Source organism: Dipteris shenzhenensis, chromosome 26 (assembly GCF_047967505.1).
Source record: "Dipteris shenzhenensis isolate YYH24624 ecotype China chromosome 26, Dip_SZ_1.0, whole genome shotgun sequence".
Taxonomy (NCBI): Eukaryota; Viridiplantae; Streptophyta; class Polypodiopsida; order Gleicheniales; family Dipteridaceae; genus Dipteris; species Dipteris shenzhenensis.
This window is the reverse complement of record NC_141621.1, coordinates 20,114,083-20,126,948: the sequence shown is the minus strand read 5'-3', so window position 1 is coordinate 20,126,948 and position 12,866 is coordinate 20,114,083. Positions and strand designations below refer to the sequence as shown.

General features: G+C 42.9%; 1 protein-coding gene across 1 annotated transcript in view; it reads right to left on the bottom strand.

Moving 5' to 3' along the window:
- The window catches only part of LOC147884785 (putative methyltransferase PMT4), a 35,295-nt gene extending 24,013 nt beyond the window's left edge, over window positions 1-11,282 (bottom strand). Inside the window, exons 1-6 of the mRNA XM_087397451.1 lie at window positions 9,425-11,282; window positions 9,221-9,338; window positions 7,069-7,309; window positions 6,663-6,882; window positions 1,838-2,010; window positions 701-1,004 (exon numbers count right to left, since the gene is read on the bottom strand). Coding sequence (XP_087253577.1) covers window positions 701-1,004; window positions 1,838-2,010; window positions 6,663-6,882; window positions 7,069-7,309; window positions 9,221-9,338; window positions 9,425-10,293 — 1,925 coding nt within the window. The 5' untranslated portion in view covers window positions 10,294-11,282. The remainder of the gene's footprint in view (window positions 1-700; window positions 1,005-1,837; window positions 2,011-6,662; window positions 6,883-7,068; window positions 7,310-9,220; window positions 9,339-9,424) is intronic.
- Window positions 11,283-12,866: the final 1,584 nt, after the last annotated feature.

Genomic DNA, 12,866 nt, shown 5'->3' with positions numbered 1-12,866 from the left:
TGTTGGCATGCTGCCGGAAAAGAGAGAATATGCCCCTGAGTATCTACCACATCATCAATGAAGATGAACCGGATGCCCAACTTCATGAGATTGTAACCTAGACATATGATCTACCTTAGTTTTATCCAAGTTTACAATGTTCAAGCAAAGCCATGAATTGCATTGCAAGCATACATCCTAAACACAAGCAAACAACGAGTTCATAAAGGTGCACCCCAAAATCCTAAACACAAACAAAACAACAATTTCAAAATGTGCACCCAAAAATCCTTACAACTTCACTGGGTATATAATACTGCTATAAGATTCCTGCTAAGGTCATCCACACCCAAACTTAGATGCAAGGTACAACGATACCTATGTTGACATCCACAAGCATCTACAGAGGTCCAGAAGCTAAGTTTAAATCGTTTCTCTGAAGGTGAAGTCTCCCATACATGGAATGATGACGAGTACATCTGTAGAATCTCGAGAAAGTACTGGTTCCTTCATATTAAGCTCTCAACTCAGGTATCAAGCACAGAACATTGAAATCCCATTGCTTTTACACAAGTTACATCAGCGATGTACAATACCTTAAAAAAATAGTAGGAGAAAAAGATCACCTACAAACACAAAGTGTATAGTGGGAGTGTATTTTGAACAACAAGACAAGCCAATGCTGAAAATTAGAACACTTTTATCAAAGTGAAATGCTTACCAGTCATGCAGGACGCCCACCAATCCACGACTGTAGATTGTGGAAAGTGTATCTGGCCCACTTAAAGGAACAACATTCATAACCCAAACAGATTTTCCAGCTTCAAGAAGTGCTGCATTTAAATTGCCATGCAGAGCATTCATATCCATTACGTTGCGTACAATGTTGGATGGTGGTAATGGATCCTCCTCTCCAGGACGCTTCGGATGGTCAGAAAAGATTAACGGAGTGAGTAACGACCAGTAGCTTTTTACTGTTGCAAACCATATTTGGGAATTGCCTGATAGCTCTTCATTTGAAAAACCTGAATAAATTTAAAAACCAGCACATCTCCTTTAATTTATTGACCAGGGAACAGCGAGTTATATCATACCCTAATCATCGGGAATTCTGTTGTACATGAGAGGAGTGTTTTTTAAATTGAAATACTGGAATGAGAAATAACAAGACAATTCATCCTAAATGCAAGTGAGTGAAAATTTATCATGCATCCTCACCAGACAAAAGCAGTATCAGCTCTGAAATTAGAAACAAGAACTCACTCCCTACATCACATTGGCAATTAGAGTATTTCCAAACCCAAGAGGTGCGTGGTGCAAATAATACATAATTGGAGCCAACGCATGCTGTTTGTAGAGCTTTGAGCCATAAAGAAAGATGAACACTTTTTGAAGAGTCATGTCAATAAATTTGGAAATACTAAAATGGACTATGATTGGTTGAGATACTGCTGCTATTTCTGCAACGCAAAAATCATAGGCAGACAAGACAAACGAGTGCCAACTCTGAAGGGTCTCTTACCCATGCAGAATCAGTCAACAAATGCGAGAGACAAAATTTAACTTTGCAGGAAAGAGTTTAGCTTAGCAGTACCTTTTAAATAACAGCATTCTACCTTATACCCTCATTTTTTTATAGACAGCAAAAACATTCTTAAATGAGTGATATTCTAATGAGTTAACATATATTGGATAAAACTAATAGTTGTAACTGAGGAAGTCTTTTAAAAAAGAAATAGAAGTTGAGTACTACCGTTAAAGCAAAAAGAATAGCTAGTCAATTGCTTGAAAATTTAGTAATCAGCATCATAGCGAGGACATTAGGAAGTTGTAAACATAGATTGAGTCTAAGAACTACCAGTGGGTGATCTATGAACTGCTGATGTTGCAGAATCTTGCCAATGCTGTTGCTCCGGCCTTGAGATCCCCTCATCAACAATAGGTTCCACAATGCATGAGCGCAGAGATGGGTACCACGTAGAGTTTCTGTCTTGCAATGTATTACATATCCGTGGAGTGGCCTCCAGTCCCCTGCGCACAACCATGTGAACAAAAAATAAGCAGAGGTAAGACTTAAGTTGTCAGCAATTACTATTTATTATTCGTCACTCAACTTAAATGTCAAACTCCAAGCAAAAAAGATCCTTTGATCTATACTAGACCTTAGTTGTAAATATATGAGTGCATGATCCCTTTAATGCATTGACAGGTGAAAACTTTCCTTTGGGTAGTTTTAACCTTTGTAAAAAGGAAGCAAACCTTTGAAGCTATTATAGTACTTATTGACAGGTGAAAACTTTCCTTTGGGTAGTTTTAACCTTTGTAAAAAGGAAGCAAACCTTTGAAGCTATTATAGTACTTATTCTTTACAATTTTCTAAACATTTGAAAACGTAAATGCTTTATCCGCTTTTGAATGAAGCCTTTCTCTATACCACAATATTGTGTCCATGTTTATAAGTGCTTTGTCCGACAAAAGAAGCCCCTTCTTCTTCTTCTTCTTCTTCTTCCCCCAGCTTCAGCTTTGTCTTTGCTTTGTCCTTCGTTTCATGGAGTTGGGCTCATTACAAAATGACAGACGAAATGAGCCACCGCCAAAAGTCTGAGTCAAATGGAGCAAGTTGCAATAAGCTCTTAGATTGATGGACTTGATGACAGCAAGAGAGATTCCGCTCAAACAAGAGTAGCCATCAAACAAACAGTGTTCAAACAACTCTTAATTTGTGGCTGAGAGAAAGCTCAAACAAGAGTAGCCATCAACAAACAGTGCCAAAACCCACAGTAGTGTCAAGCAATAGAAACTCTAACACCAGGAACGACGTTCCCAAACGTGTTCTGGGAACACCAGAAAGGTGTTACCTTGAGTTTCAAACCAAGTGAGACTAGGAACATTCCAAAGACAAATGGACTTCTTGGAACACACATTCCCCCATTACAGATGGGGAACAGTGTTTCCTGGTAGCTATAATCCAAAGTGTGAATGATTCCAATACTAATCACTCCCTCTCAAAATGAAACTTATCTAATCAAGAATGTTCTCCGAATCTTGGATTTTGGTGCCTGTACATCAATGCAGCCCCACTCTCTATTCTCCAATCTTGTTATTAGAAACGGGGATTGGATTGGATTTTGTTGGGACTAATCTTCTCCTCATGGATCTTGTTCGAGTCCATACTCCAAGGTTAGTAACAAGGTGGGATCATGGATGGCCGGCCTGCAAATTTTGAATGCTTGTTGATAGAATGTCACATGATCCATTGCTTCCTTCATAGAAATCGGGATTGGAATTGTAGGACCTTTGTGACACTCTCTCAAAGATGGGGATTGGATTTTTTTGGCCTGCCATAGGTAGGCAGTTGTGGTTTTGAGATGGGAAAAATAAAATCATTGTTATTATTTATGCTTTGTTACTTGTTAATTTGTGGCTGACAGAAAGCTCAAACAAGAGTAGCCATCAACAAACAGTACCAAAACCCACAGTAGTGTCAAGCAATAGAAACTCTAACACCAGGAACGGCGTTCCCAAACGTGTTCTGGGAACACCAGAAAGGCGTTACCTAGAGTTTCAAACCAAGTGAGTTCTAGGAACATTCCAAAGACAAATGGACTTCTTGGAACACACATTACCCCATTACAGATGGGGAACGGTGTTTCCTGGTAGCTATAATCCAAAGTGTGGATGATTCCAATACTAATCACTCCCTCTCAAAATGAAACTTATCTAATCAAGGAGGTTCACCCCAAAAAAAATTGTCCTATAACTTCCTTTTCTCTTCCACCTAATGAGACTGAAATACATAAGTCTGTCAATTCTAGATGCAAGCTCACACCCCAAAGATTGTATCATATGACGGTGTTGCACTGGCACTTAGAAATCTTGGATTTTCAAGAGCTCGAAGAGACATCTGGGAGGCGGTGTGATCACTCAATGGTCACTGATGACCAAGTTCAATTGAACTCAACCCGTCTCACTTGAATCATGATTCACCTAGGGCAAAAACCTACACAAAACCTACACCTGTGGTCCAAGGTCCAAGTTTCCCACTTGGGAGGACTTCACTTAGGGATCAAGGTTCCCCAACTCACACTTAAGGCTTGATCTTAGTGTAAGGAAAATTAATAAATCACGTCGTGACAACCTGAGCTCATAAGCTTCTACAACACACATTAGGTGTAAGAAAAAGGAAAAATAACACATTTAAAGAGGATATTTTATAACCCAGTCCACTATCTCTCGAAGAATCACGCAGAAAAATTGTTCACAAAATCCTGCCTCAATAAAAGTTTGAAAATCTCAAATCATATATTTCGCTATGTGAGGCCATCTACTAAGGGATGGGACTACTAACGGGGGAGTGTCCATGTATGGGTCATTGGATTGATCTCATGCAGGTACATAGGGTAATTTTACACACCCATATAGTCTTAGAGCAACCTGTGTTAGGGTTCTATAATTGTACCATGTTCATGCTGCACCTTATAGATCCAAATCTTTTACATCATTCAATTTCATCTAATTAAGTGTTCCAAAATCTTATAACTTGCATTCATATCGATCACATGAAGCGTTTGCAATGTGCATTTATCAATATTTGTAATAACAAAGACTTGAAAAAGCTTAGAAGCTCACCACAATGATGATCAAAAGCAAAAAGGTAATCAATGCCTATGTTGAGACTCACAAAACCATAGGAGAAATGTTTAACCACCCTGATGACCTATCAGAAAACTTTAGGCAAAAAACATGCACTTGAAGGGCAAAGTACGAAAAAATTTATATAGAAGTCAAAGGCTTGTGAAATGCAACAGAGGGAATGTTGCATTAGAGATAAAGTTGACGGGGAAACATGCCGAAAGTAGACAACAGACTCAAGATTTCAAGAGCTAGACAACAAAAGACGTCAAGATGAGGAAAAGAAATTATAAGATAATGGAGAGGGAGATAATCAGCAAATCATCTCCACACTAGACATATTGATGGGCTTTGAAATAGATGAGATGGCACCATCCATAAAGGAAGAATGGGACGTGAAGGAAGAACACCTCAATCTCAAGATAGCAGGACTAGAACAAAATGAAAAAGGAGAATCTCAATGAGACTACAAACTTCTGCAAAACCATGCACTCTTTGAACAATGGAGGCAACAATCCTTTGGGATATAGGAACAATTATGCTTCACATAGTGATGGTTTCAAGATGCTGAAACAAGGCTGATTGTTACATATCACCATAAAGTAAAAGTTTGGATTTGCTAAAAGGAAGGTATAACTTGAGATAGTGCAAAAAGCAAACAAGCAAGAAACATTTTAATCAAATCGCAACCTTGGAACACTCCTAGGCACTTATGTTGGAACAACTCACCTGGACACTAAAATTAAAACACAATTAAAGTTTCTAGGGCTGTTTTCCAATTTGAAGTACTTGAAGTCACGATGATGCTTGTTTTATCTGACCCTTGTCGAGTCCTCTCCATTCTCCTCTCTCCAGATTAGAATCATACAAAGCTTTGAGTTGAGATCTCACATGTCTAGAGATTGTATGTAACTTGGCAAACAGTATATATTCTTTTGGCATATAGTTATTCAGAGAAGATGTTTCTTGTAAACTCTTTTTTCCAAGGAACAGCTTTGATAAACAAGTTTTAATCAGCCACTGTCCACAGCATGTCAGCTTGTCCCAGTTTGTTTTTAAAAAAATTGTTTGCTTTTCTAACTAAGGCTACTTTGTACACATTCCCATTAGAGGGAACCAACATCTTGCCCCCTACTACAAAAACATCCTTGAGAGCATTCACACAGTTTCCACCCAAAACGAGTTCCCTAGCGAGTTCTCCTTCCTTACATGAGATCTCTAAACTGCCTTCGATGTTGAGTTCTCTCTCTCTCTAGAATCCTCCCCCATGCCCACTTGGCCTCCTTCTTTGGTATATTGTGTTACATAAGGGACCCTTCCATAAAAGCCCTCACATAGGCTTCCCTATGCACTTCTTCATTAATGCCTAAGCCTAGACCTCAGCCCTCTAAGCCCTTTCATAGGCTTCACTTTGCACCTCCTCATTAATACCTAAGCCTAGACCCCAGCCCTCTAAACCCCCAATGCAAGCACTGACAAGCTGTCATGGTTTCCCACCTTAGCATAACCGAACCCTAGGATTCCATGGTTACGGTTGACGTAACATCTCCTCTATCCTGTGCAGTTTCCTTCATTCCAGGGAAAATCGTGTTTGTATATTTGCTCTTTGTATAGCAAATTGAGGAATATAAACCATCTTCTATTTGTGGTTTTGAAGTTGTCAACACGGAGATTTTACAATGTTCACGTGGCCATCTTCTAAATTGTGGTTTTAAATTTTCCAAATAGCGATTTTACAAGATTCATGTGTCCCACTATAAAGTTGCAACACTTTTGAAAGTTTGTAAAAAAGGTTTTGATTTTACAACATTCACATTGTGTTCCGTTCTAAAAGTCGTAATACTTTTGGAAGTATATCGAGAAATATTTGCCAAAGCTTTCAAAAGATGAGATGTCACGAGTTTTTATTTCACGTCAATGGATTTGATTGGCTGTAGTCGTGAAGTTAGAAGTCTCGCATTGCACAACGTTTCTCAACACTACAAAACTCTATTGAAACATAAATCAATTAAGCTACAATAAGCAAGGATGAACCAGTTGGAAAGACAGACCATGAAGAATAACAAGTACGGTTGGTAGCCTTCTTCCAAACAATTGTTTGCTCTCTTCTTGATAGTAAAGACCAGCATATTCTACTGGCTAGATCTTCCTTGATCTTCCAATCTTGACCATCATCAATTGGTAATGCCCCAGAGTTCACCAATGAAGGAGTCCAAATAAAATACCCACCTGGTCTCAATATTCTGTCTAACTCCAGAATTAAAGTACCATCTGTCAAAATCAAACAGTCAGGTTTGTGAGGAGCTATTGGCAAGGTCACTTGCTCTTCATGATTTGATAAACATTGCATTCGATTGTAAAGATTAGACAACTTCTAAACATCGAAGCATGAGCAGACATGGAACTCAAAAAAATAAAAGCTAACTCCCATGTTGGACAAGCATAGACATAAATTACCTTTCCACATCCAGTCAATTCCACATTCAAAACAGTGGATCATGTCAAAGGAAAAGCTCGAGAAGGGTAACTGTCTAGTGATGAGAGAAGCAATCATTGCTGGAAGACCCCTTTCAAGGGCAAACTGAACCTGACTTCCATTGGCCTCATATGGAGCAAGACATAATGTTAATGTATTTTTTGAGAAAAGATAGCCTCCAGAACTAATCAAGCCACAATTGATATCCAAAATTGTTCGAACCTGCATTTCGGTCCAAAACAAGCAACTTTTGGCAAACCGCAAATATTAATAAGTGAATTAGAAAGAAATTTGCCCAGACCTCCCCTCCTAGACAAAAAAATAAGTCACCTTATTGACAGTTAAAATGAGACACTTATTGGCTTCATGGATTCCAATAAATATGACTGCTACATAATTGACAAACCACTCGATTTTGCATCTGTTAGACAGTCTCCCATGAAAGAGAATGCTTGCAGAAGATATCCTTTAGCTGCCAAGGATCATAAGGACAACGATGCCCAGGTCAAACTTTAACACACAGCCACAACAGACAGTTGAAAATGATATTTCCACGGATCTAGACTACTTACTGAAAGGAAGCTGCTATACAGCCGCAGGGAGGGGTGAGAGGGGGAGGTAAGGGGTTTGTGAGGGGGGTAGGCAGCAGGCGGGAGTAAAAGAGAAAGAGAAAGAGGGGGGGGGGAGTTTTGGCAGCAAGGGGACTGAGGGGCTGTATGGCAGCAGGGGTGGGGGTGGGGGGGGGGGACACAAAACGTCACCATTAACCATGAGATACCACTCTTTATCATTCGATGCCTAGCAAGTACTACCAGAGGTGGGGCAAATTTAAAGCTCCAATTGGAGTTGAAGCTAGACTTTCATTTCAACTCAGCCAACCTCAGAAGTCCAAATACCAAGTACTTCTGAGGAGTTTTAATATCAAAGAAGAATACTTTCAATCTAAGATAAGGTTATATTGCTGAGGGTCTTGAGCAGCTTAAGTATTAAGGTGTTAAAGCATTGTCAAGCGGATGTTGTTGCATACATCCACTCGAGGATGTTCTATCAACTACTTAGACGTTCATTTAGATGCATAAACCCCTAGCTGAGCCTTCATTTGAGGGACATCGTGTGGTTCCTGAATAAAGGTTATACATAGAATGTGAGGCCACATGTTGGTCGAGTTGTATGCGTAAGTGTCTGAGATTAGGGAAGCCCCACTGCCCTGGAGCACTGGAAGCAACCAAAAGGACCAGAAGACAGCTATGTGAAGCAGGCAGCCTAGGGCCATGATTAGGGCAGCGAAAGGGCTGCAACAGGCTGCATGTCATCATGGCAACAGTAGACAACGAGTGTACCCCCACATAATGCAGGCTGTCATGTGTAGGCCTGCTAGGTAAGGCCCAGCACAGGACGACTCCCTGCAAGTTAACCCAGGACAGCCCATCAGGCAATTTCAACGGCCTTGGCAGCCCTCATCTGGACGTCAGCAAGACAGCCTCATCCAACAAAACGAGCAGGAGCAGCAAGCCTTGGACAAGCAGCAGGTAACCCAGGTAAGGTACTGAGCAGGCAGGCTTTACAGCCATAGGGGCGACCTTTGGATCTCAGTCCAAGACAGCGTTGGCTCAGCAAAGAAAGACGTTGTAGGGCTGGTTGGACTCGGTGATCCAAGCTTCAACACCAAATAGTAAACTCTCCCTTCTCTCACAGTGGGATGTGGTTGCCATGATCCACAAGATGAACTCCAGAAATTGCAGCATTGAAGAAGAGAGACAGGGCATTGTAAAAGTCGCATAAGGTATGTGGTCTGTTAGTACGTTGTGCAGGCTTGCATTGTCGAATGGCCATCACTATTTAAATACAACATCTGCAGATATCTAAAGGTTAAGCAAGGATGCTCAACCTCGTGACTAAAACTAACTCCTATATAACGTAAATGGCTACAGTAGGGGGAAATAAGCACCAATGTGCCTTTCCAAAGATAATCCTGGAGGTCCATAGGCTCATATAGTACGAACTGAAGGCCCCGAGGCCCATCATGCAAAGTTTATCGACCAAGGTGGCAACGAGTCCACTACACACAAAATTTTGTTTAGATACAAGGTATTAAAAGAGAGATCCTGGCTTGCATAGGGGATAAAATCTTACAGGAGCCCGATTAAACGAAATGCCACTGTCCGCACCTATCATATCTGCGACTTGTTGGGAGTACTTTTCAGATTCCTCGAAATTCAAGGTGATCAGCCCATCTTCCCCAAATGTCAACCTAGAGATAAGGAAAGTTATGAGGCTGTAAGCGATTGTAAAATGTACGATGGTTGTCAAACATTGGAATAAGAAGCAGCTTGTCACCTTTTTTTCCTTGTTCCTGCCAAGCTCAATTGACCGCCATTGAATTTCATATTCCCACTCCATACACTTTCCATAGAAGCTGGCCATCGTAAGGGAATTCTATAATCTTCTGGAGGCGGAATCAAGCATGCCTTCCTTCTTCCTGGAAGATCACAATGTCTATCGTATTCGTGTCCGTCGCTCAAATCAGTATCAAGGCCCGACGAAGTATTGTAACAGGGAACGTAGTTCTCAACAAAACCCGGACACACCCCGAGTTCCTTTAAACGAACTGTACCCTGCCCGAAAATGCCTCCCTTAAATGGGTCCAAAGGGACTTCCTGCTGAAGACGGCGGTATGATTTATGCAATCCCAGGGTGGGAACTAATCTCAAAGTGTAAGCAGGACCTCTTGAACCAAGCACGCCAATTAGTACAAATACACCCATGAAACAGAGCATCATGGTTGTTCCCAAAGATATTGCAACGCCCTTCCTGTTCCGGATTTGTCCAGAAGAGAGGGTAAGAGTAGAATTGGGATGGCCTGCATGGGAAGGTAGCGGACAGATTCCTATCGTCTGTACACTCGATTTCAGCGAAAGAGGATCTGGCTCAGTACAATAGTCTGGATTTCTCAAGCCGTTGACGTTATCGCTCGACCGATGATGAGGCTTAGAAGCAGACAAGAAAGACCCGGCAAAGGGCTTCTCATCTTTGGCTTGACTCATCGACCACCGCAACGCCCTCGGCGAGCTTTCTGGTTCGTCATGCAATCTGAAGTCCTCGTGCACCTTACCATTCACTGGAATTTGTAAAGACATGTCTTCACTCACCCGATTAACGTCGAGAGCCCCTCCTGTCGAGGAACCGCGGAAGGACGGACGATTCATAGTGGAACAGAATCTAATGCCAAGCAACTTGACAACAAATGAGGGTGAAAAAATGCGAAGTGTTCTTCACGCGAAGCATTGAAAGGAATCCACTGCCAGCAACATGGGATAGCACATTGCCAACGGTTCGAAAAGGCCCGCGATACTTGGTACGTGAGAGTATACACAGCAAAATGCGATAGCGCAGCTTAATTCTCCATGTACCCTGCGCTGCAACTCAAACAAAACCCTCGCAAACTAATCCTGCAACCGCACACGATCTACGATACGGTAAAGAATCGCTCGAGCAGGAAACGGAGTGGTAGATCGCAAGCGCGGAGCATTTATGAAGCTGCGTGCTGAGTTGCCGTTACGTCAACTTCGTCGAGGGTGGACTGGCTGGCAAAGGGATGGAGAGAGAATATCAATGATGGCCCGATCATCACGCAGGAAGCTGCCAACTTGCCAGCACCCGGCGGAAGAACCGCTTATTACCGCTCTCATGCAAGATCAGTGCAAGACTGCAAGCGCGCCAGAAATACACGAGGATGCATCAAGATCAACAGGCGAAAAGGATTGATGAGAGATTGGAGGAAACCGGTGGGACTGGACGTAATGCGGGTCTTTGAACAGCTCTCAGTTTGGACTATAGAGAAAGCTCCGCATGTGAACAGAAAGATGAATGAATGTTGAATGGTGTAGGTGGCGTAATAACGAATCGACCACGGTGTGAGACGAGAAGAACGTCGATTTTTCTTCCGGCAAGAAGTATCAAGGTTATCTTCGGGAATCGGCTGCTTCTCCGGCCGAAGGAAATGCCGTTTCACGCGCATTTGCCAGGACGCAGACGAATCATCTTTGCGGATCTCTCGTCCTGGCTGTACTGTGATGAGATGCGCTTGGTCTCCCCATCGATGCTGGACCCCTGAGGTCGTCTCAAAAACGACGTCACTTGGCTACAGAAATACTGTCTCTCTCCTGAATCCTCTTCGCAATTTGGAGGAATCTCGAAGCAATCTTCGCCTCCTTTTCATCAATCTTTGACAAATTTCTGCAAAGCAACATTTGCTTTCGCCTCCTCTGCGGAATTGCAAATTTCTGCAGCGCAGCATTGCTTTTGCTTGCGATTGGAGAAATTCCGAAGCAATCTTTTTCCTCTCTCGCCATCAATCAACGAAAATCGATTCCACGCTGCGATTGATTGATGTTTGGATGGATTAAGGATTGCCGACAGGCAAATCGAGTCTAGACGGCACCGACTGGCGTAAAGTGCGCCAGCTGTGCAAAAGGGACCAATAACTCATTACTGTGGAGGAGTGGAGGGTGGGGGCAGGCGAAGAGGAAAGCGACAAGGCAACGGAGAACGTGTAAAATGTTTGTCGCCATACCTGTGTGATCCGAGGGCTTTCTGCGCAGACACGCCATGGCCATAGCCATCGTCCGAGCTTTTCAACAGTCTGCCATCGCCAGTGTTGCAAATTGCTCAATCCAAAATGTACAGTACGTCGAAGAAGACGATCAACTTTTACCTTTTGCCCTAATCTTCCCAACACCTGGTTTTCCAAAACCTCTTTTCTGGCACACATGGTTTCCTCAGCAGTCAACAGCTTCTATATATGCGGTCAACAGCAGTCACCAGCCACATAAGAGAGCGTTCCCACGAACGCTAGGTTCTGAGCGGAAGTTGGCGGTGTGACAACCTCTGTAAGGAAAAACTGGGTTGGCTGCAAGGCATTCGCTAATCGCAGCTTGGCCCCGAAATGCCCGGGTGGAGAGGCCTTTTCTCCATCTCCCTCGGGGCGTAGAGATGCCAAGGTTTGGCCCCTGGGAACAAACCCAACCGTGGCCTTTCTTGGCATTTTCTAGTGCGCTCTAAGAGATCGTTCCCGCAATTGCTATCCCAGCAAATATGCCGAAAAACTCAGACCTCTCCTTTGCGTTCCCCCGTCCAACCCCGAAACTTTAGTTGCTGTGATGTAGCGTTGTAGGTGCCGCGGTGGACACAAGAATTTTCCCTCTCCACTCGGGCATTAAGGGGCTTCATCTTTTTTCGAAAAGAAATCAAATGTTTGAGTAGCATATGAAATGAAGATTTGTCAAACTTGGCACATTTGCCATCGCGATCACCTTCGCTGGTGATTGCCATGGTCGTTGGCATATTTGCGAGCCCGGGAAAGGCCTCTAAGCGCCCGTTCTCGTGCCTGGGCATGTTAGCGGTATCGCCAACGCCATGGTTCCCATGAAATGCTTCCCTCACTGCCATGCTAAGTCCCACGTGTTGCACCACCCTACTCGAGACAGGATCTCGAGCTCCCCACCCCGCGCATTTCGGTGCCAGCCTACAAAGAAACAACAATGGGACATCGAAAATGCCATTTCAAGCCTACTAGTTGGGGCGTGAGCATTTTGAATAGAGAAAGCAAGATTGCACATGACTTTGGACACAAACGATCAAGATAGCGTGTGGTCAATCCTTGGCTGTGGCATTGGAACGAGAACGAGCCCATTCCCACTCATAGTTAGTTGAGTAGAAATGCCACAACTCCCATCAGTCCCCCTTGCAATCACCACCCAGCCACCCTGTGGCATTGGAC